The sequence below is a fragment of the Conger conger genome, chromosome 4 (assembly GCF_963514075.1).
Source record: "Conger conger chromosome 4, fConCon1.1, whole genome shotgun sequence".
In the NCBI taxonomy this organism is placed as follows: Eukaryota; Metazoa; Chordata; class Actinopteri; order Anguilliformes; family Congridae; genus Conger; species Conger conger.
Genome location: NC_083763.1, coordinates 66,789,382 through 66,817,356, shown reverse-complemented (window position 1 = coordinate 66,817,356; position 27,975 = coordinate 66,789,382). Strand labels below are relative to the sequence as shown.

General features: G+C 46.4%; 2 protein-coding genes across 2 annotated transcripts in view; one reads left to right on the top strand and one right to left on the bottom strand.

Moving 5' to 3' along the window:
• The first annotated feature begins 741 nt into the window (after positions 1 to 741).
• Positions 742 to 5,779, top strand: tgif1 (TGFB-induced factor homeobox 1). The gene is made up of 3 exons (XM_061239372.1): positions 742 to 1,057; positions 3,160 to 3,386; positions 4,121 to 5,779. Exons 1-3 carry the CDS (start codon positions 1,042 to 1,044, stop codon positions 4,685 to 4,687), a joined length of 810 nt encoding a protein of 269 aa, XP_061095356.1. The 5' UTR covers positions 742 to 1,041; the 3' UTR covers positions 4,688 to 5,779.
• Positions 5,780 to 7,120: 1,341 nt separating this feature from the next.
• Positions 7,121 to 27,975, bottom strand: part of dlgap1b (discs, large (Drosophila) homolog-associated protein 1b) — a 135,851-nt gene continuing 114,996 nt past the window's right edge. The window contains exons 8-13 of the mRNA XM_061239349.1: positions 22,342 to 22,709; positions 21,442 to 21,524; positions 15,195 to 15,622; positions 12,604 to 12,695; positions 12,352 to 12,504; positions 7,121 to 11,666 (exon numbers count right to left, since the gene is read on the bottom strand). Of these exons, the coding sequence (XP_061095333.1) occupies positions 11,451 to 11,666; positions 12,352 to 12,504; positions 12,604 to 12,695; positions 15,195 to 15,622; positions 21,442 to 21,524; positions 22,342 to 22,709 (1,340 nt within the window). The 3' untranslated portion in view covers positions 7,121 to 11,450. The remainder of the gene's footprint in view (positions 11,667 to 12,351; positions 12,505 to 12,603; positions 12,696 to 15,194; positions 15,623 to 21,441; positions 21,525 to 22,341; positions 22,710 to 27,975) is intronic.

Sequence of the window (27,975 nt, the reverse complement as noted above, 5' to 3'; positions counted from 1 at the left end):
AGAAGATAAAAGCGGATTGCAGGTGTTTCACGTCAGTTCAAGACAGCGTGTGTGTGGGCTCGCGGGGAGGAGGGGAGGGGGGTGTACTAGTAGCCTACATAAGAAATAGCCTTTGTTGTATGGAGTTTCTGCAACGCAGAAAGTCCATACATGTTACATAGGCAACTTAATATGCATGGGTATGCAAGCGAGGGTTATCAAGCTGTGCTGCAATGAAGCTGTACATTGTGCATCGTAAGATAAGCGAAACACAAGCAAGCAGGCAAATACATAAATAAATGCAGTCCACAACATAGCAACCTAACGCATTTCATGACGAGGACAGCCTGGGGCATTTAGCCAATATTGTAATGTTGCCTACAATCTAGCTCTCCAGGGTACCTGTCAACGAAAAAAGGAGGCTAGCCTATCAAACATTGCTCCGGTGCATTCTCTAAAAAAGAGCAATTCAATTAAAACACAAGAGTAGCATTGTTCTTATATGAAAAAAACGATAGTTACCTATATGAAACAAATAACGAATTAAACTAATAATACTAACCTACCCGTAACCTAACCTACCCGTAAACACTAAGCAATGAATCAGCCAGTAAAAATATGAATAATTCCCACGGAACTATGGCACAAGATTAGTCTCAGTGTGAACATTGTACCGTGGTCAAAATATTTTTTTCATCTCACTGAATCCAGCATGCTGATGTCACAGATTTTTCCTCTTCCTCTAAGTGGGTGGATCTTAGACCGTTGAGTCACGCAGCTGTCAACGATAGCTGTCACCCACATTCATGATCAAACACACATTGAGCGAGACTAGCTTAGCCAAGGCAAACAGGAGATCTCAGGTACCTCGACAATGTGTTACGTCTCAAACAAATGAACACGCCGAAGAGCAGCTTTACATCCTGTGAATTTTGTGGAAAAAGCGTATACTGCGTGGATTTTACGTGTGGTTTGACTGGAAAAAGAAGAACCTGTGGTCTGGAATAAATCGTAAAACCTGCGCCCATTGTAGCTAACGTGAAAAGGGAATTTTCGACCAAGATGAAGACAAAAAAAGGTACGTGTAACGGATATATGTACTTGAATATCACGACTTAAAGCTGTAACTTCGGTTGGCGTTCATTGAAAATGTATTGGGAAAACCATAGTTGCTAGGTTATGTACCTTCGAAAATGCTTTTCACAATGTTCGTGGCGTGCGTGCCATTTTATGCGCCAGACAAAACATGTTTTTTTCCATGTGCTGCTGGCGGGCTGTCAAAATGTTTGGTTTCCTTGTTCGTGCTCTTTTGAGCCGTCGTGAATTTAAACGTGGTGAACAATAAAATGTCTTGTGTTTGTGTCCATAGAAGTTAAATTGCCATGGTTCTTTCTGTTTTAGTGTTTGCATGGACTTAGGAAATTCAACATTTAAAACTTCTGTTTTGTTAGATGAATAACCTAGTTTTGTAAATAAAAATTGCAGCCTTGCAATTTAACGTTAGATCAACAGACCAGCTTTGTTCAACAGCAAAGCATTTAGTAACTCTAAACCGCTTTATTTTTTCAGTATTCATGTAATGAAGGTAGTTAGCGTTGAGTTACCTCTCCATTTTGACATGCCATTGTTTGCTATAGTTTCACATGGGAATGGCCTGCTATTAATAATTTGTATCAGTTGGTCATTATATCGAGAAAAATAAAACATTCGGAAGTTAACAGATGCAATCTCGTTTAGGAGTGTGAAACAGCGGAACGTTAAAACCTGACCTCCTTTGTGAAGTTACTGTTTGCTTGGCTTCCTCCCCGAGGCAGCGTTTCGCATTCTTAGACCTCGTGTTACATTGCACACAAAAGAACTTGTTCCTCACACTTTACTTAAAGTTTATTTTGTTGTAAAAAATGTTTGAAAATAACTTTTCATCGTACATGTAGTGTTTGTGAGTATACTTGAACAAAGAAAATCATTTTTTACTGGTTTAAAGAAGAAATGACACCGATTGAATGGGTCGGATACCGAGATTCTTTTGTTTAGTCTCGAGACGCTGATTTGCAACAGGTCTTGGAAGTCGTAGACCCCCCCTCCTTATATAGGCCCACTTAATTAGTGTACTTCTACTCGGTGTATTTGAGTATATCCACATAAACTGTAATTATACATTAGATGTAGACAACACATTGCTCTAGTATATGTAGTTTAAGTAGTAATTTACAATAGCCCATCCAAATAACAGTTACGAATTCTCCTTTGTTCTACAAGTGCGTTTTTCCCCATTGTTAGTCGGCACAAACCAAGGCATCCGTTGTTTCTGAAATCACGAATGAGTTGTCAATATAATAGCGAACTTTGTTTTAAATCGGCTTTACTTTTGGCTTTGATCTTACACGAAAATAAGTCCCCTTCACATGTGAATGTGTCACGCGTGGCGTGTAACAGTTGTACTGTCGTTAGTTTGTTTCGTTTTTGTCCGTTACTTTATGCATGCCGAAACAACGAAACCGGAGGCCTATGCTGCGAACTTTTAACTAACTTAGTTTTCCTATTATATAACTTCTGTTAGCATTTAATATAATGTTTTTTTGACGTCATTGGAGTTTCACTTTGTACACGTTCATCGCATTTTAGACCTTGCAATCTTAGTTCTGACAAACTATTTGTATCACTTGGCAATTTTAAAAAAATCGTTGTGAGCTGTGGTTTTGGGAACAGAAAGTTTACGCATGATTGATGACGACAGTGCCATGCAGATACTCAGATTCATCCTTACTTTGCTCCCCAAGTAACACTAAGGGAATCGTGTGTGGTCGGCAGAACAAACACTATATCAGAAAAAAACCCCAAAAACATTCAGTAATGTCTGAATTATGAAAGTAGAATATTTTACCCAGCTAAGCCTGATACTATTTACAAAAATAATCCATGAGAGCTGCCCCTGGCCCCTGTCATAACTTCCTGACTGGTTCCATTTGCCAAAAAATGAAGGTGTGTGCTGTATTTGTTGGGGCAGGTTTAAATTCTGACACATGCAAATGTTTATGCTGTCCCTGTGTCTCCTCCCCGTTGCCGGCATGCGGGCCAGGCCTGCCTGTGTGTGTTTGACACGCCAGCTGCCTAGTGATAGCACCTGTGGGGAATGGGGGCCGGCCCTGACTCCCTCTCTCCCCTCTCTGACGTGCGCAGGCATGGCGGTGCTTTCGGGCAGCGAGTCGGAGGAGGAGGACTGCATGGACGCCCCCCTGGACCTGTCCTCCAGTGGGGGGAACGGGAAGAGGAAGAGACGGGGGAACCTTCCCAAAGAGTCGGTGCAGATCCTGAGGGACTGGCTGTACGAGCACCGCTACAATGCCTACCCGTCGGAGCAGGAGAAGGCCCTCCTCTCCAAACAGACGCATCTCTCCACACTACAGGTGTGATTGATGATTATTCTGTGTGGCTAAGCCGAAGCGCTCCTGAGCCAAAAGCTTGTACAAATCCCTGTGCCCTCAGTGCTGAGGTGATATTTTGTCTGGGGTTAACTGTGATGTATGATTTGTGTTTCACACCCAGAAACCAAATAATTGTGGATCTTGAAATGAGGATTATTAGCCAAAGGGGTATGTTCAGACATTTCTGTGGGAGTAGGATCTTGATGTATCAAGGGTGTGATGGTTAACTGAGATGACATAAGGGTGCAGTTAAAGATTAAAAGGAACATTATCACTCACTGTGAAATTACACCGGACTGTTCTCACAGGAATTCCCCTACTTTAAGAACCACACAGTGACTGGATGTTTGCATTTTAAGAAAATGCAAAGTTCTGCTGAAAAGTTCTCTTTTCACCTCATTCAATATGCATAGGAATATGACTATCATGTTATATAGCTTATAAATGTGGCTATTGTACTTTACAATTAGGACATAGTACCACATTCAGTTTTCCATCCTGTTTTGATATGAACTCAGCTCAGTCACTGCTGAAATGCACTTAGAGTGGCCAGGGCTGGATGAATGATTGTGAGGTGTATGCAGAAGTGAAACTGTAGTGCGGAAATGAGGCAAATCCGCAAAACTGTCTTATGACATTTTGTAAGTAAAAGTGGTCCCCCATCAAAAAAAATCACACCAAAATTCTAACTTGCATCCTTCTTTTTTTAAATGTAGGTTTGTAACTGGTTCATCAACGCCCGCCGGAGACTGCTTCCCGAAATGCTGCGAAAAGACGGCAAAGACCCCAACCAGTTCACCATCTCACGACGGGGCAGCAAGACGGGAGAGGGAGGCATCATGGAGAGCGCCCCGTCCCCCAAACCCCTGGCCACGGCCGAGTCCTACGACAGGAGGGCCCTGCACCCGTCCAGCTTTGAGCACGGCCTCCCCGCCAAGAGCGCCTCGCCCGAAACCGCGTCCCCGGGGCCCCTGCTGCCCCGGCCGTCCGTCATCTGTCACACCACCATCACCGGCCCGCAGGGCAGCCCACTGCAGTGCTGCCCCTCCGTCCTGGCGGACAAGGCCACGGACCTTCATTCCACAGGGCCCGCCGGCCTGTTCCGTTGCCACGGCGAGGCGGCCACGGACGGCAACTCCAGCCCCCAGAGCGGCCTTTTCAACACCCCGCCCCCGACCCCGCCTGACCTCACGCAGGACTTCAGCGGCTTCCAGCTCCTGGTGGACGTGGCGCTGAAGAGGGCGGCCGAGATGGAACTTCAGGCCAAACAGCTGGTGTCTTAAAAACAAACAAACAAACAAACAAACAAACATGTAAACAAGCAAGCAAAAAAAATGAAAGTCTCAATGGGTTCTCGTTTCCAAGATGGACTCCAAAATCTATTGACTGACCATGTTTGAGAGAGAGAGAGAGACAAAGAGAGAGAGAGACAGAGAGAGAAGAAGTCTTATCATTTCTATTTTTTGGTAGTTGAATCAAATCGATGAGGATTTTGTATTAAAAGAAAAAAAACTTAAGAGAAAAAAGAAAAGAAAATCGCGTTGTGGTGCCTTGGACGTCCTTTTTTTGTTTTGTTTTGTATTTCATATATATAAATGTATAGCTATGTATCTTTTTGCACACACAGGACCAAAAAAAAGAAAACAAAGTAAGAGACAAAGCTGCCTGTCTTAAGACTGGTTTGGGTGGAAGCAGAAAGCATTGGTTGGTGAGGCTGGTTCTGGTTGCATCTTAAATCCAGCTCCTTAATGGGACTTATTCACCGTCAAGTCATTTTATTTTCACACATCAGTTTGCAATCTTTCTGCCTCGTTCATTTGCACAGTAGGGCAGGAAAAGGGGCATCTCAGTGTCTTAAATGTACAACTTACTTTCGTCATCTACCATGAGCTTAATCACTACTGTAGTCACTTGTATTTCATGTTAAAAATATAGGCTTTTTTTGCTTTTGTTTGTCATGTTAAAAGAAACATCTTCGTTCAATATTTCATTCCTTTTGTTTCTCTCCCGGGGGCATTTTGAGAGGACTTATGTAGCAGTTTTACACTATGTCTGAGCCTTTACACTGCGTAGCAATGGCCAATGAATGTGCCAAGTTGAGACCCCCAGTACCTTGCACTTGGTGTGTGGTACATGTACTGTAAACTGGAAGAAGAACACTAAGTCAGTTGGCTGGAATAAGTTTTTTTTGTTTTGTTTCATATCACCACTGAATAAATGAGAAAATCAAATAAATGGCAAAAAAGACCCTGTGTGTAACTAATGTGACAAAAATGCCCAATGATGTGATTTCATATTTTCATACTGTGCAATGTTTTGTGGCAATTTTGGGTCACATGATATTCAAATAAAGTTTTGTTTTCTACAAAAAACAATTTGGGTTTTGGTGTCAAACTGTAGCACACACACACACACACACATACACTCACATCTGTATCACGTTTAAATAACAAACCTGCATACCATTGAGCAAGGCATTAATATTCATGAACGAGGGACTAAAACTCCTTGTCGAGTAGGCGTAAATGGAGTGGATGTTTTTAAATGAGTTATTCTCAGACGGGTCTTCCAGCTCGCCAGTTTTGGAGGTCATCCAGAGATGCAGCGCAGTTCTACAGCGTTCCCCTGCCTGAAGCCTGTGTGGGGAAGCTTGTGAAGCAGGGAGCCCGGGCACACAGGAAGTCTGCTTCATCATCCCAAGACTCTCCAGCGCTGGGAGTTTAAAGGCACCAGACGAAACGCGCATTCAGCAACGGGGCAAGTCGCGACAGGGAGGCCAGTCAGCCGGGAGCATTCCTGCACTGTGATGCATGTTTACAGGAGCATTGTTTACCCTTTTTCCCCCATTAATTAAACCCCGGCCCTCACAGGCCTTCAGCTCCAGCACCTCCAGCAGCTCCCAGTCAGGGGCTAAGCTTATTACAAACAATGTGGAGGCAGCTTTAATGTAGGACAACAGCTCAGGTCATATCCTGTGGGAGGGCTGCCGTGGTATTTATACCAAGGCTTTCACAAGACACTTCACACAGATGTGGCTGTTTGCTGAGAGTGTAATGCTGTATGCCTCATCCTGCCAGGCTGAAGCTTTTTATTAGTGGAGGGGTTCCTGTTGCTAGCGCCTTGCTTTGAGTGAAATGTATAAATATGTCAACTAATTTAGGCCTGAACGGTCCTTGACGTCCATACAAGTAATGTGTTTTCAAGAAATAGTTACCTGTTGTCTGGGGCTGGGGGGAGTGCGGGGGTAAACAGTGCCATCTGTCACAGAATTCCACAGAAATGCTCAGATTCTGCAGTGCAGGAAGGGGACGAGGTCTAGCAGAGCTTTGAATCCCCCTTTTGTCTGCCCAAAATGCAGAGGCCTTATGGTGGAAGTGCCTGGAGGTGGCTGCTGTCAGGGCCCACTGCACATGTGCAGCAACAGGAGGAACCCATTTCTGTTTTTAAGTGACCAGTGGGAGTACCCAGTCTTGAGAATCTGCAGAGTGACACGGGCCCTTAGGGGTTTCTATGCCATCAACAGGATGGGGTGTGCGCTGACTGATGTGGAAGCACTGAACAATCGCATACTGCTTTTGGTGAGGCAACCCAAATGACATTCACTGGCTAAAATTACACGTGTAATCCAACTTTCCCACCCATCCAGCTCCTCGGATGAAAAGCTTGAGCACACGCAATGACATTAATAGTGTAATAACAATGATACAAAATTCATCTTTGTTTAATGGTATTTTATTATTTTTTTACATAGGGAAACATTCATTTATTTACAAATATTAATTTTAGTGATATTATCTGCTTATACACAAACTACCTAGTCATTTCTGAAAACCCCCTGGATTGTCGCACGATCCTTGTTTTGGCAATTTACTGCTTCCACACTTTTCAGCTTAGTCACTTTATGAAACACATTGAAATGTCAGGGCATACTGATAATGTTCACCCAAAGCTGCAGCTCATTCATGTGACCGACAAAACAATACATCTTCAAAGTGCACTGTGTCTGTGAATTCATTTGGGAATTGTCCAGTTACAACAAGGTGTATGCAATCTGTAAATATTAAGGTACACACTTCTGTTTACATTCTGAAAAGAAAGGGTTCTACCACAAAGTAATTAACTTGGCTCAGCTCCTGTTAAAAGTGTGGTGATAATGGTTTCAAATATTCTGAAGTGAACTATATGATTACATTTCTGGTGGCAAATAAAGTACCAATGCTTACTGTATCACAGTGTACAAAAATTGCTCAAATATGTGTCTATAGCTCAAAACCCACAATTGAAAAATGCATCTTGAAGCTAGACATTATCCTGGGTGACTACATTTTTACAATTCTGTTCCCACCAAAAAACCATCATATTTTTATATTTGTGGGATACTATGACTTATGAAGACATAAAAGAACAAGAAATGAATTTAGTAAAATAACACCTTCGGATATAATCTCACAAAATATAGGGTAATTTGGATTTTGACCCAAAACCTTTTCACAAACTGGACATTATCTTGCTATTGGAAACCAAATTCGCAACTGCAGTTTTGTCGTTTTATTATAGATGTATTCCTCCATTTAAATGGTGTACCCCTTACCCTGAGACTACCTTGTGCTCAATTATCTGGATATAAATGAAGGCTGATCACTGAAATAAAACTAATGACCATTTTTACCAGAGATCGACCACAGCTTCAAAATGATTTTTTTTTGCAGTACAGCTCAATAAAAACAGCAGCTTGTTCCAATAAAAAAATGAAACCATGAACTTTGTGGTGTGAAAATCGTTAAGATTGTCAAATTTTATGAAGAAATAATGCCTGGGTAAACATCTCTGCATTCATACACTCTTATTGTGACCCATCGGTTGTGCGTTTTCTCAGGAAAACTGAAATGGATTTGATTCTTACAGTGGTTGGCAACTACAGGTAACCTTGGCTGAGATATAGTTTCAGTAGTACACCACTGAAGACTACCTTGGCTGAGATATAGTAGTACACCACTGAAATCCAAGCTTTTTTTCTGTCTAGTTGACACCTTGTATTTGCTGAAAGATTTTTACTTTCCAGCAAAGCTTTGCAAAACTGATGCATAACTTGGACTTGCTTGGGGACAGGGATATCCAGATTCACCCAAGCAAGAGTACCTTACTCCTCCCCAACCCACTGCCATTTGCCCTTATGCCTTTTCAAGGGATCCCAACAAACCTGACGCACTAAAGACTGAACAACAACAGCTCCACCCAGACAGGGGGTTAGTGGCTTTACTCAAGTGCAGCCAGTGTGTGTGTGTGTGTGTGTGTGTGCGCACATTTCTAGTGACATATCAGTGACATTGGGGGAAAGATTGGCTCAAAACTCAGCCAACACGTTTTCTTCTAGTGTTGAGACTTCTCCACTTCTGCTCCATAGTAGAATGTCTGCCATTCACTTGAAGGACAGCGAGTTGTGGTGAAATGCTTGCCTTTTTAATGAAGACCCAGATTAAAGTGTTATTTTTTTCTGGACAGGCCAATGGCTCCTCTGTTTATTTGAGGTTATAATAGAATATTGTCCATTTTCAATAGTGCATTCCTCATTGGGAAATAACGTCCATAGATTTTGAGGAACTCTTATTAAACCCATATTGCAACCAATTACATACATTGTGATATATATGCTTATGCATATATGTAATGTGATACATTTTATATAATATATTTTTAACATAAGAGTAGCACAAATAACAATAAACATAATTCAAACAGTAAAAAACAGTCATAAATAAATAAAAAAATAATAGAATTTAGATCTACATCTATATTAATGAACTCGTGTCTGCATGCTTAAAGGAACACCTTTTTCAAACTTCCTTTTATACACAGAAATATCACTCATTTTTGTTAAAATAATGACGTGGGACAGCTTGTCTATTTTACAGTATGTCCAAGAGGCTACTTTATCATATCCAAAGAAGACAGGTCAATACTGACCTTGAAAATTAGGAAGCACTTAAGAGACATGCACTTAAAACACACACATACAGGCCCATTCGCACACAAAAATACACATACTCACACACCCACACACCCACTCACACACATAAACCGCCACACAAACACTCATCAATCACACACACATTAATACAGACTGACAAACATCACCCCTGGTTTTCTGGGAGACCCTGATTTTTTTTTTCTGCACAAACTGTTTCCCTGTCTCTACCTGAGAGTTAGTACTGAACCAGTCCACCATGCCATGGATAGGAAAAGATGAGTCACATGGTCTTCTTCAAGAACTGGAGGGTGAGTTAAACAAGCAAATGTTGGGTGAGATTCTGTGACTGTGCCAGTGGAAGCTTAAGTGTGTATTAATAAGATGAGGAATACATTACTGTAACAGAGCAAGCTCTGGACTCCATTTCCAATGAGCACCTCCTTGAAACAATCCATAATATTTGACCTGTTGAACTCATCCCCAAGCTGCATTACAAAAGGCTTTACAGAGGGGATTGTGGGAGATGAAGTCCCTAGTGCATTAGTTGAGAATGTTTAACACACTCTGGTCTTCAACTCCCATCAACCCCTTGTTCAAAAAGGTTCTGTGGTGCTTCTATCCTGGCCTATCTGGGACTGGGGCTCAGCTGACCCAACCAAGAAGTCTCAAACACTTTAGTTTACCGGTAGATTTAAGCCACCGCACTTGCTACTGGAAAGACTTCATTTGGAGGAAAAAAAGAAGAAGCCATTTGCATTTCATTGTTAGATATTTTTAAAAACTCATATAGAGTCCCACTGATGATCAATAAATGTACAAATGCACTTAAACCCCCCCACCCAAAAAAATCCCATTTTACAAAACAGGTAGGAAGAATATCACCTATAATATCCACTTCAGAATGTCTTTCTAAAAGTCCGACCGATGGCAACACGAGTGTTAATACATTGTCTCTAGAAGTTGCAAACGTTCACAATAACAAGTAGGTTATATGCATGAGGAAGAAACAAAAAAAACAAAAAAAACTACAAAGCAGTGGAGTCCTCCTAAATGCAAGCCATTGATTATTTATATGGAACCTTTCGCCTATTTACGGTGTATTGACAGTTTTTATTCTTCTTCCAGGCTAGTTCTCCACTTTAAGGAGGATCTGTTTCGGACTCGTAATGTCTCCCCTGGCTTGCGTTGCTACTAGCACTAAATCGCTAACGGAAAAAAGCAAACAGAAGTACTAAGCTCTTGGTGAGGTAATGGATGCAGCGTGTGTTGGTGGATACCGTAGTCGCGGGAGAGTGTGGAGAGACCCCCCCCCCCCCGTCCGTCCGTCCGTGGAGCCGCGTCAGGGACAGTGGCAGTTACAGCTCAGGTGCGGAGGTGTGACTCAGAGCGCCGCCAGCAGCGTAGACGCGTTTCCGGGTTGTTTACACGTCGCTCTCTCCAGGGTAACGTCGGGATCGCCGCGACAACAATCAGCGCAGGGGGACAGGAGGAGTGACGTGTTCTCACCTCTTTGCCCTGTCACTGACGGTCTAATTCCTCTCCCTAGCTTCGCCTAGTTACTCCCACGACGGGGGAGAGCATTTCTGAGACGTGGTGCCAGGGTCTGCCTCCGTCAACAGTTCAAGCATGAAGGTCGGTGAACGGGCAAAAACACTTTACGGTAATGCTCAGTGGCTACGATACATTAGTTTGTGAGGCTAAGCCATGTTATTAGTGTGGAACGATTGAAACAAGGGGTCACAAAAATCTTAACGATGTTGGCAGAGAGGCTACATCACAGGTGTGGACTGAAACATTCTAATCGACTTGAGACCACCCTAATCGGAGGGGGGAACGGAGACAAAGAAATGAAATATAACCGAAATATAATCGACATAGTGGTAATCCTGCCCACCGTCTGATCGATGGAAACAAAGGGGAAGGGATTATATTACACGCGCCCTGCCCTTGCCCTTTAGCATGATGAACTGTGTGTGCCTGCGTGTGTGTGTGTGTGTGTCTGTGTCTGCGTACATACGTACGCGCGCGTGTGTCTGTGTGTTTGCGCGCGGGGCCACGTCACGCTGCGGCCCTGGGACTCATAGCCTGGTCTGGGCCTCGGGGATATAGATCTCGATGCTGTCTGCGCTCTCGGTCGCTGAGTTCTGCCGCACAGACGCCGCCCGCTTGGCGGCCATCAGGCGTTTGCGCGCCTCCATGCGCTGCCTCTCCGTGCTCTCCAGGGACCTATCTCTGGCCAGGGGGGGGTGGCCTTTCGGGGGTTTCTTTGGCACAGGAGGAGGCATCCTTCTCTCCTGAACAGGGACGACAAACAGTCAGTTAGCCGGTGAGAGGCGGCCCAGCACAGACAGCACCTGCACACCTGTAAGGTTAGCGCGAAAGACAACGATGGCCGAGAGCGTGGGGGGTTAGAGCAGGCAGCGCGGGCAGGCCCCACGGTGAGTGCCAGATGGAATGACTTCGCAAAAGCAGCTCACTGTCGACAAAGCAAAAATAAAATGGAAAAACCGTGTCAGGAAACCACGACTGAAAGACAAATAAAACAAACAAACAAAAAAAAAAAACATTCAGCTTTTGTGATTCCAAGTCTAGGACTGCATCACTCCATGCAAAACAAACTACTACAAATTTCAAATGAAACCAAACTGATGCACACATAAATAATGAAATAATAATGAATTTCTAAAAAGTAAAAGAACATGCAAAGCACAAAAGCTGTGTTTTTTTCTGCACACATAAAGCATATGAGAAGCCACCTAGAAAGGGGAAGCCCTGTATTGCATAACAGTAACATCTAAAAAAATTCTTTCAAATTCAAATTCAGATTTACTTTCAAATCGTACTTTCAAAAAAGATTTACTTTCAAATCGTTACTTTCAATTTGAAAAGATTCACTTTTCAAATTGTGTTCCAAGCACTTAAACTGTGAGCTGACTGTAAGTGATCAGTGACTCTCTCAGCCACCAGTTGCTGATTTACCTTCCTCTCTGGGAGCTCCAGAGGCCTCCAGTTGTTGGCTTTGAGCTGGTGGAGCTCATCGAACTTGAGGCTGATGTTCTCGATGGACAGCTGCAGCATGTCCCAGAACCCGGCCAGGTCCTGAGAGATGGGCCGGGGGTGGGCGTTGGGGTTCTGGAACAGGCCGGGGAAGGGAGGGGAGGGGCTGTCAGTCAGAGGCAGAGTGACGGATGTTTGGAGGAGGGGTTTAGACACACGGAGCCGCCCACCTACCAGGTTCTCCTCACACAGCTCCCGGAACTGCTGGAACTTCTGTGACATCAGCAGCTGAGCACTGCCCACTGCACTGCGGATCTTCCCCAGGACTGCAAGTTAACAACACGTGCACGCACACACACACAGACACACACAAATACACAGACACACATACACAGGGTCAGAAACAAAAACAGGATGCATGCTTGACATACCTTCTATTAAAAATGCCCATGAAAGATACCACACTTACAAAATTCTGTGGATTCCCTGTGATCAGCCAGACTAAAAATAGTGTGGGAATGGGAACCAAAACAGTGAACTGCTAAATGTGCTTAGCCGGCAGAGAGAACAGCAGGACTGCATTAGGCCCTGGGTGCTGTTAGACTCCACTTGAGATGCTAAAGTGGACGCCGAACCCACTTTGCACTTCTCCTCTGAGCTAAATCTGAACAGTGTTGCTGAGTGCAGGTAGCAGGAGCTTTCACATCTCCTTTTCTTTGAGGACGACAGACACAGAAAGGGTCACTACCAGGGCAGGAAACGTTTTCATCCACCAGCCACACTGGCTGGTACGACCCAAAATTCACCAGCCAATTTCACTGCTTTACCAGACAATGAGAGACTCAGGACCACCAATTGATGGATGGTTACCTGCCAAAGTGGCTGGTAGAATAGCTTACCAGCTACAGACAACATTTACCAGCATTTGGTTGGTGGCTGGTGTTCATGTCATGTTTGTTTTGGTCCATTCTTGGCAAAATACAGTATGTGTGAATTGAATCTCTCACACAATGCGTGGTTTAACTGTGTAATTGATCTATATGCCACACCACACTAATAAGACCATCAATAGGTAGCTGAAGCACAACCTTTTTTTGCTTTTTTTCTGGCCCAGTAGTGCAGCAAAAGCTTGGGAAATCTCTAAACCTCGGTTTATTTTCATCCCACAGCCTATGTGGCTCACACTGAAATGGAAAACCGACTGAGCCATGTCAGCCCAGCCCAGCTCAGCCGGACCGTGAGCTCCAGCAGGCTCCACTGAAAGAGTGACAGTGCTGGTGGGGTGCTCTGATGTAACCCCTCTGCCATCTGGAAGTATCGTGTTTCATCACCAGGCTGATTACTCACCGAGGAATGGAATTCCACTGTGCCTGTCCCCGACAGTGGGGGAGGTGTGTTATTACTGTTCGCTCCTGACATTAGTGTCTAATCTGCCTGCAAACAAATATGTGAGTGAGTGAATCTGCGTATCTGGCGCCTGCACGTCACCGGGATCTGACGTGGCTCCGCCTCCTATGACATAAGACTCAGGTCTTAGTACACTTCTATGGTACACTGTAACCGAAAAACAAGCAATCCTCCACCTGCTTATAAGATACAGGCTTATAAATAATCTAAACCAGCTTCCAGGTTCTGTCCAGATGAAATGAGACTGGAACAGGAAGAGCTCTCAGTGGGTGAAAGGTGAAAATGCTCTGTCTGGCATGCCCTGGAATCGGCATTTCTACTGCAAGGACATTTGCATTACTGTAGCTACTTTCATTTTTCCCAACAGTGAAACCAAAGAAAACAGCTCCCCCGAAGCTGTGTTCAGCTGTGCGCTGCGCTGGAATGCAGTCGTTCTCTGAGACAGAAATGGGGTCAACGTGCTCGTGTTTGTCTGGAAGTTGAGCTCTGCAGAGCAGCAGAGCAGAGGCTGAGTCGGCTGAGTGTGACTTCGCAGGGGCGAAGGCCTCGTTAGGAAGGGTTTCATAATGGAAAACAGCAGTGGCTTCGCTCCGGAGGCTGCCCCGTATCCGCAGGACAGATGTGGGCCTCACTTGACCAACTCCCCATTGATAAAAATGCTTGGTATGTCTGCTGGACTTCGCAGATGAGACAGCCAAACAACCGGGCTTTGTGGTGCTTCTGTGGGAGCAGCTTGGATCCCAGGCCTGTGCGTCAGTTTGCACGCATCTCTCTGTGTGACTGTGTGGACAGGGACCGGGAGAAGAGGAGCAACAACTGCGGAGTATCACATCATAGCTAACTCTCCCGAAAAGAAATACTGACATTCATTCATTTATGTTCTAACATTACCCCTCTTTTATCAGTTTCTAAAGCACATTTCACTGAAATAGGTGCTTTTTACATTACATTAATGGCATTTGGCAGACGCTCTTATCCAGAGCTACGTACAATTGACTAGCAGCAGAAGGGTTAAGGGCCTTGCTCAAGGGCTCAATGGCTGTGCGGATCTTATTGTGGCTACACTGGGGATTGAACCACTGACCTCGCATGTCTCAGTCATGTACCTTAACCACTAAGCTGCAGGCCGCCCCACAAACATAAATAACTTCATAAATAAAGTTATTATTATTTAATGCACTTCCTGAACTGTCTCTCAACCAGTGTATGTGCTAAAAAGTACAATCTGTTCAAATGTTAAATTGGCTTTGGTCATTTGGTCAGGTATAAGGCAGGCATTTCTGGGCTGAGTGGCCTGTTCTCAGCATTAAATCATAATACGTTATGTGGCTTCTAGTCAGCTGGCTTATTGGGACTTTATACAGTGGTTGGCGGGGTGCTGGTTCTGGGCAGGGTGCTGGCTTTGTGCGGGCGCTTACTCTCGTCCGGCAGGTCGTTCTCCATCTCGTCCTGCTCCATCTGGTGGCACCAGCCCTCCATGCGGTCGGTCTCGGCCTGCAGCAGCTTGAGGAACCAGCGGCCGTCGCGCTGGCACACGGACCGCTGCACCACCTCCATGGGGTCCTCGGTCACGCTGTCGATCCAGGGGTCGGGCGGGGGCAGGATGGACGGGTCGAAGCCCACGTCGCCGTAGTCGTCGTCCCCGGAGCAGGCGTGGTAGTGGTTGCCCGAGCCCTGGATGCTGACGGTGGAGGTGCAGGCGTCTCGGGAGTACTGGCGGGACAGCAGGCCCGGGGATGCCAGCTCCAGGTCCGGGGAGTCGGACGACCCGTCCAGCACCTCCAGGGTGTCCAGGTCCGCCTGCACGGCCGCCGTCACGCTGTTGGAGCGGGTGAACCTGCGATAGCTGCAGACCAGAGGGCACGGGTGAGCGCCCTGCAGCATTAACCACCAGCATGGGAACACAGGGTGGCCAATGTTACACCATGCAGCTCTCCATAACCAGGGCACATCACTGGGGATGTTTATCGAAAGAATTTAACTCTCAAGAACAATAAAATATATCCTTTTATAAATTCAAGCACAACGTTAAAACAACGTTACAACGTTTTTTTACACATATTATCAAGTTATAGATTGAAACTGAAATCAATGCAAGCACAGACCCCAAACCAGTACATGCCTTTATTAAGTAAGCAACAAACCCCTTATTAGCAATGTAAAATTTTAACTGAGGTGTTCTGTGCTATGTCCTAGGCAGTACTCTGACAGATGAGTACATGTGCGTTAGACATGAGAAACAATAAAGATCTAACAGGTGTCTGTTTCTTGTTATGAGCAGCTCTAGGGGTGTGAACCTTTCGTTTCTGGTTATTTTCATAACTGCCTGAATTTGCCCACTGATCTGTGTATGTCTGAATATGGAACGGCAAAATTCCACTCTGACGTTGTGAAAATGTACATTTCATGATAAATATGGCCCGAGGCTTCGCAGCGTGGGTGGGAAAAAACTAAAAGGAAATGAGGTAATGTGGTGTCAAGTACACACTGAGCACGTGTTCACGAAAGGAACATTCTGCCTCAGAGAGTCTGGATGGCAAGCAGGAAGCACCGCTCAGGTTCCACAACGGGCTTGGCCTGTTCCCCCGGAAAACGTGCCAGCTCATGGCATGAGAGAGAGAGTGAGTAAGAGAGAGTAAGAGGGAGAGAGAGAGAGAGGAGAAGAGGCAGAGAGACAGAGAGAGAGAGAGAGAGGGGGAGTGTATTAGCTTTGACCACAACGCTAGGTCAAACTGTCCTCCTTGGAGAGTGCATCATAATTCCTGTCCTTCAGAAGCTAAACTGTCACACACCAGCCCTTTGGGAGGGTAAATGCAATGACTGGGTTTACCAGCAGAAAACTAAGACAACCACCCCTACCCGCTCACTACTCAAACCTCAACACAAGCCTCCCCTACTCACTCAATACTCGTGCATTAACACATAGCATCCCTTACTCACTCACTACTCAAACCTCAACACACAGCATCCCCTACTCACTCACTACTCAGACCTCAACACAAGCCTCCCCTACTCACTCAATACTCGTGCATTAACACATAGCATCCCTTACTCACTCACTACTAAAACCTCAACACAAGCCTCCCCTAATCACTCACTTCTCAGACCTCAACCAAACTTGCTACTCCCTTTCACTCCCACAAGATCTCACAGTAAGATCTCATAGTACAGTGAGAGCGTACAGTTAAAGAGTAACCCGACCAAGCAGGTGGTTTCTGTAACTGCCGGGCCTTAATCATTCCAGCCTGTTTTATTTTCTTTTATCAGCTGCACAACAACTTCCTGCCTAAGGTTGGGCCTTCACTACATGGACAAACAGGCTTCTGAAACTCCAGGAATGAGTCCCTCACTGTTAATACAGTCAGGGGCCACTCAAGGAAATAATAACTGAATTAGCAGACACATAAACCAGCAAATGAAATGTCTGCTTGTGTTCAATTGCATTCCCACTGTTGTGCTTAGCATGGTTCTTCGCTATGCTAATGTGTCACTTGCTATTCTGCACTCGTGCCCCTGTTCGTACAGCCCTTGTGATGTGCACTTTGTGCATCATGCAATGGGGTCTCACTGGATACGAGTGTCTAACAAATGAATAAATAAGAATAACAAGCAGGAAGTGAAAAACAACTACAAAGGTACTGCTGAGCTGTGGGCCCCGTTTCTCTTTGTGTTTCTCCTGATTTGGAAGAGCGAATTCATACTGCATAGTCTGACAGTGCATTTCCGTTTTGATACGAAGAGGCGTTGTCGCGTTCTTGTTTGGATACGACGAGGCCGCGTGTTTATAGTCAGCGAGAGCTGTTGTTGAAAGCCCTGTGTGACATTACTGCCAGCAGAATCAGTCATAAAGGAAAGCTTTCTAGCCCAAAAATTGAAGGGAAAAATAGTCATAAAAACACACACACAAGCAAAGCCAACAAAACAACATCAAAATGCAGGAGCCTACGTGTATTTAGGGGTGAATATGTAAGCCTTTATTTTCCCGTGAGCAGAAACTGTTGCCCAGGTCCCGGTGGCAATGTTTTAAGATGGCTCCAGACATGCACATTTTCTGTAGTAAATAAGACACTAAACCAATGCAGCTCCCTTTCGGGTAGCTGAGTGGGCGAGGGACTGCATGATTAAAGCATATTCCCTGCCTTGATGACACCAGCGTCAGCTGGATACCGTGACAGCCCTAAATCCAGCCGCTGGCCGCAGAGGGTCCACCCACCACAAACTCATTTACATTCCCCAATACCTCACACAGCTAGCCTCGCCTGCTGCTTAGAGCTGAGAAGCAGGCTATGCCTTTCTAAGAAAATGCTGCTTGTTTTAAAGACAATTTTAGTGGATTGGTTTTCACAAACACACTTATGAAAACAAATAGAACAAATGGATATAGATTTCATTTGCATGTATTTGAATTAAAAACTGCAGGTTTACAATTTATGTAGAAGATATGTGTCATGCCTACAGTATTTGGTTCATGCAAAAATTTGAGCTTTCCTTCTGAATTTTGTTATCAAAATATGCCACATTCCTGTGGTACACTGGCACACTGACCCGGCATCTGAACAGTAGCCAAGTGCTAAATGTTTTCACGGTGTTTGGAACAGAAACTGAATGCTTTCTTAAAGGCACACTGCACCATAACAACCTTATGATACAAGCCAACGTACAGCAGAGATCCAGGACACCACAGGGTAGTGAAGCAGGTTTTCATCTGCTGGGGAAACCTGTCCAATCAGGTCTTAGGACTGTTGTAAACAACAGGATTACTAGGATACCTCTGGCATTCAGAATGATTATAAACAATCACTCAGAGCAAGGTTATGATGTCGACAGGATGAGATAGCTTTATCGTTTTGTATTTTCTAACGTAGCCACAGTTATTGAACAGCAAAAGAGTGAAACTGTCTGTGACTAGCGTACTGTCTATGCCCTTTCAGGGTTGAAAGTCTGCCATTGAAAAAACCACAGAGTTAGCAATGGTTGAAAAAGAAATGAAGCATACTTTCTGAAATACTTATGTATAAAAGAGTCCAACCCTTCAGACTTTCGATTGGTTACTGAGTGCATGACTCATTGTTGCTATGGTGCTGGTAAGGAAGCTTTGTTAGATGAAAAGGCACACACAAGCCCGACTTTAACCAATGCAGACAACGCTGATGTTTAACCAGAATTAACAGCTACAGATTAGACTACTGAATACTGAAAAGCAAAGCATATTCAACCTGATGCTGGTTTTTGTTTGGGTTTGTAAGGAGATATGTCCAAACAACAACTATGCCCTCCCAGAATATAATGTAGTGCACTGGACACAGCCGTTCCCAACTTTCAACTCAAACAAAGAAAAAATTAAGCACATATTTCAATCATTCAACAAAATCAGAACCAGCACAGTCCTAGAACTGCAGTCACTCTCCATCTGCAGCCCAGAATAACACGGGTCTTTCCGTGGCAGTAATTACAAACGGCACTGCTGCTGTGTGTGGTCGCCACATTCGATTTTCTCAGGAATGTCCCTGGTCCTGCGAGAGAGAGCGCATTTGGGGTTTCTGTGATGGAGGGAACAAGGGGCTCAAACCCCTTCCTAACAGCCCTTCCCTGGGGTTTCTGTGATGGGGGAGACCAGGGGCTCAAACCCCTTACTAACAGGGACACGATGGCGTCTGCCTCCCCGGGGTTGTTCCAGCGTGGCCCTTTGGATACGCTCAGATTTACGGGCAGCGGCTCCGCGGGAGAACGCCGCGCTCATCGTCTGGGAATCTCCCGCCAGCGCGCTCTGCCTCGGAGAAGCCTGGCAGGCGCCCGTTCCCCCGCGCCGGAGCAACGCGACCTCCTGACTCACCCCCGCCCGCCGCGGGGCCAGGAGCGGAGGGGAGGGAGAGAGCAGCTGAGAGCCCTCACACTGCCGCCGCCGCGCTGTTAATGAGCAACGGACTCGTTAGGCATTAGCGCCGGGCTTGATGCGTCTTCAGCAGATCGCGGCTGTGTTAATATTTACCCTGGCAGCCGAGAGGTGGCTTCGGTTCCTGCTAGGGCACCGCAGATCACCCACGTCTGCTCTCTCAGCCCTGTCAACCTCACCTCCTTTCCTGGGACCTGTCACATATCTGACAGAACTGTGAAATCCTTACTTACATTTCTGCGAAAAAACTGTGTGGGAACAGTGAAAACGGTGCTTGAGAATTGCAGCCTAATTTTCATTTGTTAAATAGCGGGGTTGGTGCAAAAATAAAAGTGTTAAGAAAACATAAGAACTTCAGGAGTCTCAAACAAAAAGTAATGACAACCTTCTTTTAATCATTTACAAAGGGAGACAACTCATTACGCAAGTCAGTGAGCAGTGCTTATTACGATGGCCTAACCCGTTAAAGGAAGTGACTATTCCCTTTTCTAGGTCAATTGCCCGTTCTGTTTGGTTAGGACACTGAAGTGACACAGTCAAGATGGCGGGGGGTGATTGCGTCTCTGCAATTGTGTTCCATTGTCAAGGCAGATGGGGGTGTGTTTAACCACAACTGTGAGTCGCGATTAAAAAAAGAAAAAAAAAGCGCTACATAGAGACCCATTGCTTTCATCAGCCCGTGGCCCAGTGCAGGCTGAGCCAAATGAGCGCTGATGTGGGGAACAGATGGTCTCCCCTGACAGCTGTCACCGAGCCCCCTGGTTGGTCTACTGACCGCTGCCCTACAGACAGTGCCTCTCTCCTGTGACACACACACTCTCTCTGCCTCTCCTGTTACACACACACACTCTGTCTGCCTCTCCTGTCACACACGCACACACTCTCTCGGCCTCTCTCCAGTTACACACACACACACACATACACACACTCTCTCTGCCTCTCTGCTGTCACACACACACACTCCCCTTTCTCTCCCTCCATCTCTCTCACTGCATTCTCTTTCCTGCTGCCTCACTCTCTCATCACCCCTCTCTCCACTCGTGTCACATTACATTCTTTCTTTCCTTGCCTCTCTCTCCTGTTCTTTCTCTATCCTCCTCCTTTTCTTTCTCTCTGTTCTCTCTCCCTCTTTCTCCTCTAGCCTCTCTCCATTGCTGTCAGATGACATTCTCTCAACCTGCCTCTCACTCTTCTTTCTCATTCCTCCTCCCTCTTTCTCTCTGTTCTCTCCCTCACTCCCCTCTCTCTTCCTCTCTCCTCATCCCTCTCTCCATTCCTGTGTCAGATTACACTCTCTCTCTCCCTGCCTCTCTGTGCGTATCAGCCACAAACACACACACAGATGCACTGTGTTACACAATCCATATGCTGCTGTTGCCATGCCCGCCTTTCACATGCAAATCAGCGCCATTCCGTGTCAGCACGATGACCGGCTGCATGAAAACAAACCGCTGTCACACCATCTCGTACGTCAATAACTTCCCCAGATCTCAGACGTGTGATTCGCTCCTGTCATCGATTGTCCATCACTTTCACACAGTCTGCAGGCTCCAGTCCTTCTCCGGGAGGCCATATCCTCTGAATGAGATCACTAATCTAACAACATTCAGAGTCGAGGAGTGCATCCTACCAAAAGCTCATGTTTATAAATGAGAGGCAGCGCATTGCTTTTGTTGCTGAATCAGGCATTTGACCTCCCAGCTGATGCTGGTGAATGCGTGCCTATCGAGATGGTCTCCTCGCTGGGACCACAAAATGGCGTCTGTACTTACCACCTCTCGTCCTCCACCTGGATCCCCACTGACTGGAACTTGGAGTGGTCATCTAGGCCCAGGGGATCCTCAGGCCCATCCACCTAGGAGAGGTGGAGAGGAGTCATGACAGGGTCCTTCACTATCTTCTTAAATGAAACTGGGACCACCGGTGATTCAATTCAGGGAGAACACAAAAAAGCTCATTCCAGAGTTGTCACATAGCATTGTGGAATTAAAAAAATTAATGAAAAACCAGGAAGGAGGAAGTGTTCACATCAGAACAGAGTTTCAGTAAAGTTGACTCATTGCCTTGAAGGTCATTCATAACAAGTAACTGGCTCTAAAAAGCCGTTATATGGAAGAGTGATTCATTACTACTCAATCAAACGCTTTCCTGCCATGACCCAAACCCTCTTAAAAGGCAATATTATAACCAAAGGCTTAAACATTTACAACCAACAGACCTAACACTCCGGCGAGCACCCAAGGATGACATCAGAAGGTGCACTAAAGGTCTGTCCACACCAAGAACAACAACTATGACTACAACAATAACGATGTGAGCATTCACACTGATGAACGATAATGTTCTGTAAACAGTCTCTCAGCTATGCCATCTGCCATTTTGCATGTGACGGCCTGTAAATTAGATGGATTTTCAATGGCTGCCACCGTTTTATCGTTCGTGCAGCTGGAAAGGAATCGCTCTGAAAGTCAACCCAACGGTATACTTCGTCGCTGTCCTTGACGGTATAGTTGTGGTATAGACTCCGCCATCCACAGTTCAGTTGGAACGTTTTCTAGAATTGTATATATGTATATATATATATATATATAGTTATCACCATAGTTATAGTTGTTGGTGTGGCTGGGCCTTAACTATCCCCCAGAAGGCCCTGGTCAGAGTCCGCCCCTCACCTGTATGCCGATGGACAGGCACTTCCTGAGAGCGTCCCTCTTGTTGTCCTGGGCGATCTGCGCGATGGCGGAGGTGGTGGCGGTGATGGTGATGGTGCTGTTGCTGACGTGCTGGCTGGCGGGGCCGTGCACCTGGGCGTTGGCCGCCTCGATGGCGGCCGTCAGGGCCTTCATGCTGTCGATGCTCTCGGTGGAGTTGCTGAGGCCGGACTGGCTGGTCATGTCGCTGCGCGGGCCCTGCCCGTCCATGTAGGCGTCCTGGGCCGACTCGGTGCTGCTCTGGGCTGTGATGGAGATGAAAGGTTTGGTGGTGGTGCGGGGGGGCACCGGGGGCGGGGTCTTCTTGTAGGTGGTGATGCATGACGACACTGCGGGACACAAAAACATGGCGCATGAGCCGGGAGCCAGGGTCTGTTCCACAGATCAGGATTACCCAGCTCGCCGGATAACTGCGCTGAGTAAAACCCGGAACGCTCCGAAATCTGGAACGTGGACTGAAATGAGCCGTTCCGGGTTTCACTCTGCGCAGTCACCCAGGTGACTTGTCCTGCTTTGTGGAACAGGCCCCAGAAGGGACCCAAACGAGACGCAGAAGCGCGATGACGCAGACACAGAAACGAGCAGCGCTGCAGTACGCACACACACACACACACACACACACACACACATGGAGCGGTGAATGCCCAGACACGCACAGGGAGACCGGGGCCTTCGCTGGACCGGCGCACGCTTGAAACTGAAAGTCCACCTGAAAGCTCGACGTTAGACAGCCTGTAATTACTTCCCCCTGTAAAACGCGCCCACACAAGGTGTGAAAAAAAAAAACTGAGTCTAAATGGGGAAAAAAAAGCACACAGGCTGCGTCTGTTCTCTCTCGAAGGAGACGGGGTTCCCTGCTGACTGCCTGCGCAATCGTGAGGGAGTCTCGCGTCCAAACACGCCGGCCTTTCCTCCGGTGCGGTTGATGTACAATCGGCTAAATTTAGCGCTCGACTGCGTAATCGCAATCTGGGCGATGCAGAAAACCAAACAGGCCACTGAAGTACATCACATATGTTGGAGCCTAATGAGCTTACGCCATACAGTCTAATTAGGTTGTTTATGATCACTGGCAAGCAATGAACTGTCATGTTTGTGCATTTAATTGGAGGACAAATGTGACTGATATCTCCTTTCAGATCTCTTATGTACCACACACTCTCACAAATGAATCGGTCTGATCTGAGTTACATAACGTCTGCAGCTGACTGCCAGTTAGACAGTGGATGCTAATTTAACAGCCTTTAAAGTGCCACTTAACAAGACAATATGAATATTTGAGAAGCGTTGATATTATTACATATTTAGCATGCTTATGCCTGACATTTTACTAACAGCAGCTGCAAAGTGCTCATTGCAAAGCTTGACAGGGCCTCGAGTGTCATTTCATCTGCCACTGAGTGTGACTGAGAGCAGGAAGCCTATGGTGATGACTGTTGATATCTGTGTGTGCGTGTGTGCGTGGAAAATATATTAATTGTGTATGTACATAAATTGTAGTTGTTTTATTACTTATGTAATTATTTTGTGAATGATTTCTTTGTCACTTTTGTTTTGGCGGCACTGTGTAAGGTCACGTCAGTAAAGCAACTTAAAAAAGAAGAGCAGGAGTGTGTGAGCATGTGTGGGTTTGTGCGTGTGTGAGAAAGTGTACGGGTGAGCATGTGTGTGTGTGTGAGAATGTGTACGGGAGAGCGTGTGTGTGTGTGTGTGATGTGAGTGAGAATGTGTACGGGTGTGCGTGTGTGATTGTTTGTGTGAGTGAGAATGTGTACGGGTGAGCGTGTGTGTGAGAACGTGTACGGGTGAGTGAGTGTGTGTGTGAGAACGTGTACGGGTGAGCGTGTGTGTGGGAACGTGTACGGGTGAGTGAGTGCGTGAGTGAGAACGTGTACGGGTGAGTGTGTGTGTGAGAAAATTTATGGGTGAGTGAGTGTGTGAGTGTGAGAACGTGTATGGGTGAGTGTGTGTGTGAGAACGTGTACGGGTGAGTGTGTGTGTGAGAACGTGTATGGGTGAGTGAGTGTGTGAGTGTGTGTGTGAGAACGTGTATGGGTGAGCGTGTGTGTGTGAACGCAGACACAAGCAGACAGTACAGCTCGACTCCCTCATTTCCTGCTCCATGGAGCCCATACACAGCTGTAGGGGCAGGTCTACACAAGCCTGGCATTCACAGGCCCCGCAAGAACTGTCAGGAAAAGCCAACCTCCTCCCCTCTCTCTGTCTCTCTCTCTCTTCTCCCCTCTCTCTCTCCCTTTGACTTGCTCTGTCTCTATATATATCTCTCTGTCTCTCTCTCTCTCTCTCCCTTTGATTATGTTCCTATGTGTCTCTCTGTACCCCTCAATGCTTCTTCCTGTTCCTGTTTCACATTACAAAACAAAAGTGTAGGTTTGAAATACCCCTGGCTATTCTGAAACAGCTTTACTGTACGAGTCAGGGACGAATACACACACATGCACACACAAACACACACGCACAAACACACACACAATGTCACAGCTCTGATTTCCATTCTACCATACAAAAGTAGGTCACTCCACGAATCCAGTAACTAGGACAGCGAATTTTGCAGAACCCCTTTAATCCATAAAGTAACAAACATTCAGAACCACACTGAGGCTCTGAGCAAAACACACTCCCCCCACGGCCAAGTAAACTCACACCCCAGCAAGAAGGCCAGGCTGTTTATGTAACCCATGTTATTGCTCTGACAAGTAAAACTGAACTAAGGGCAGACTTTGCCAATACAGATGGACTGTGAAAAACAAACACATTACCTGAGCACTGAAATGGGCTATTGAACTTTCATAACCAGAAAGCGTGTCGACTTTGTAACTGTGTCACACCGACGCTGTTTTGCTGTTGTTAAAAACACGGGGATTTCAGAAATATATATATATTTAAACATTTAAGTCCATATTATTCTATTAAAAGGGTGAGCTTTTTATCATGGCAATATTTGCATATGAGAAAGACTTTATTCCCACAAAGCAGGTGTGATTGAGATTTTAAAACCTTTTTTTGCCATGGGTCAGTGCGTCTCTTTTAAAACGCGCTCTAACGGAACAACAGCTGGAGAGAATGAAAAACCCCGAGCCAAAGTGAATTTGGGCCACGGTCAGAGTGCAGCTCATGAATAACTGACAAAGGACGCAGTTTTCAGATGGCAGGGAGCACAGCCTAACACAAACGGCTAACCCCTACAATGGAGGAGGCTGGGGGGGGGTGAACTGTGTTTGCCTCCCAGCTCGGCAGGCCCCTGCGCTCTGTCAGAAATGTGGGAAGGGACCCCAAACCCGCCAGCCTCGCAGGAAGCCCCGGCTCCAGGGAGGATGCTTCTCATGTCAGCGCTCAATAGCGGGGCTTTAGGCCTCGGAGCCATTTCACAAGCCTGCGCTTTGTACGGGCTTACTGGTGCATCTCGCCAAGCTCCGAGACTGAATATGAAATGAGGAAAAACAAAAACAAAAAAGAACCTCCCCCCCCCTCCCCTTTCCTCCAAACCCCCACGCTCCCCAATAGACGCTTCCTTCAGCTCGAGGAGAAAAGGATCTGTCTTTGTGTGTCGCGCTTGGAAAACCCAAAAGGGTTAAACCGAAGGCCGTGATTGGTGGATACGCATGTGACACAGGAAGACTAATAAAAGCAGGTATGATGACCTCACGGGGGGGGGTTGACTTCCAGTGACTTCCTGTGAAACATGTCAGAGCTGAGGTGCCCTGCCTCAGGAGTGTGGCCTGGCTCACACCACTCTCTCACGACAGGCCTGTACAAACACAGCGCTTCTCAAGCTCGTCGCCTGACTCCCATCCAAGCTCCGTTTCTTCCCTGAAGCTAAGCCTACGAGCCTAATGTTTTATCCACATCGGCGCTTCCGCACGACTCGAAAGAATCCCGACAGGCAGGCCTGCTTTCTGGAGGTTGAGGGAGACAAATATGCTAAACAAATCAATAACAAATATTATGCGAACAGCATCATCCAGATGGAACAGTCATCATGAAACCGATTCAAAATATTGCACAGAAGGAAGAGAAATGCACCCAAGTTAATAAGCTTTTTTTGACAACGTGCTGTTTTTTTTCCCCAAAAAGAGAGAGAGAAAAAAGAGGAGACTGTATGAAAATAAAAGGCAGAGTTTGAGAGCGAGGCCAGGAGGAGAAGTTGACGCTTAGCGCCCATGACGTGATGATAGCGTGGCTACCAGACCTCCTGCTTCCACAGGGCCTGCGGGACAAGCAGTTAGGCCGCTGGCGGAAGAGCGCGGAGGAGCAGGAATGTGACACTGGAATCCCAGCCCCCATTAGGAGGGAGGAAACGGATCAGTCCTGCCACACTGACGCTGGGAACACCATTTTCCCTCCAAAAAATGCACCCACAGCTTTTTTACAATAACAAAAACTCACTTCAGTCTTTTATTCGTTTAATTTTTTTCTCCATTAACTGGGACGTGCGCCAACATTCAAAGGCCGTCAAAAAACGAAAAAGAGAAACAAAAAATGTGCATTATTTAGGTGAATCTTGTTTTTTTTTTAAAAAGGGAACTTCAAAAGTGAGTATTTTGTTGAACTGAAGAGGCTCAGTGTATTGTTAGTGCTGCAGTCCAAGTGCTCATGAATGACAGCGCTCTTTTGGCCCACATCCAATGCTTGCCTGCTTTGACAAACGCTTCAAAAACCCCATGCCGACAAGGGTGTGTGAAGAGCTGTGTTCCCGGAGGAGAAACCCCTCCCCCCAGGCTACAGAGTATCAAAGAGCCCAGCACAGACAGGCAGACAGGGAAGGAATCCATTCACCGCAACACTTCATTGGGCCCTAACAGAAAAGGGAGTACAACTGCTTCTAGTTGTGCTTAGATATTCTGCTTTTTTCCAACAGAGGGAGACTTCCGGGCGATGCAGGTTTAAAACTGAGGCAGCAGGGACACGCCGCACCACTTCACAAAAAAATCTCTGCTAAAGTACAAAGAGACCACAGCTGCACGGACCAGCCACTCGGACTCACCCACATGGGACTCACGGGCAGCGCCACACAAAGAGAGAGAGAGGCTCTCCCCCGGTCCTGGGACAGACAGAGCCCGAATCCAGCTGCACAGCGTTGGGGAGGAGACGGGCTCGGAACGGCCCCCGAGCTTTAAGGTTCACTGCCCCCCAAATCCCCCCCCACCTCCCTCAACCACCCCCCCCCCCCCCCTCCTCACACCCCTCCCGGCTGGGCCGTCTGCTCCTGTTGCAACTCCACAGACAGCCCGAGTCCTTTGTGATACGGTCTCCATGGCAACAGTCATGCCATTAAAACCTATCCTCTCTTCTGAAGCTTCGCTTTAATTGCCGAGCTGACTGCTGGTGGCGGGCCCGTTTGCATTGGCTGTTTACTCTGCACGGTACACAAACACACTCGTGCAGGCCCCGCGCACACACGGTCCGACCTGCACACACACGTACGCCAACGCAAGGGGTCAGTGCTGATTAGACCTGACAGTCTTTGTGTCACTGAATCTGTGAGTGTTAGCAACAGTCAGAGTGTTAGCATGTCCCATCGTGAGCAGATCAGCTCCGAGGAGACCAGAAGCCCAACACCAACGCAACGCCAGC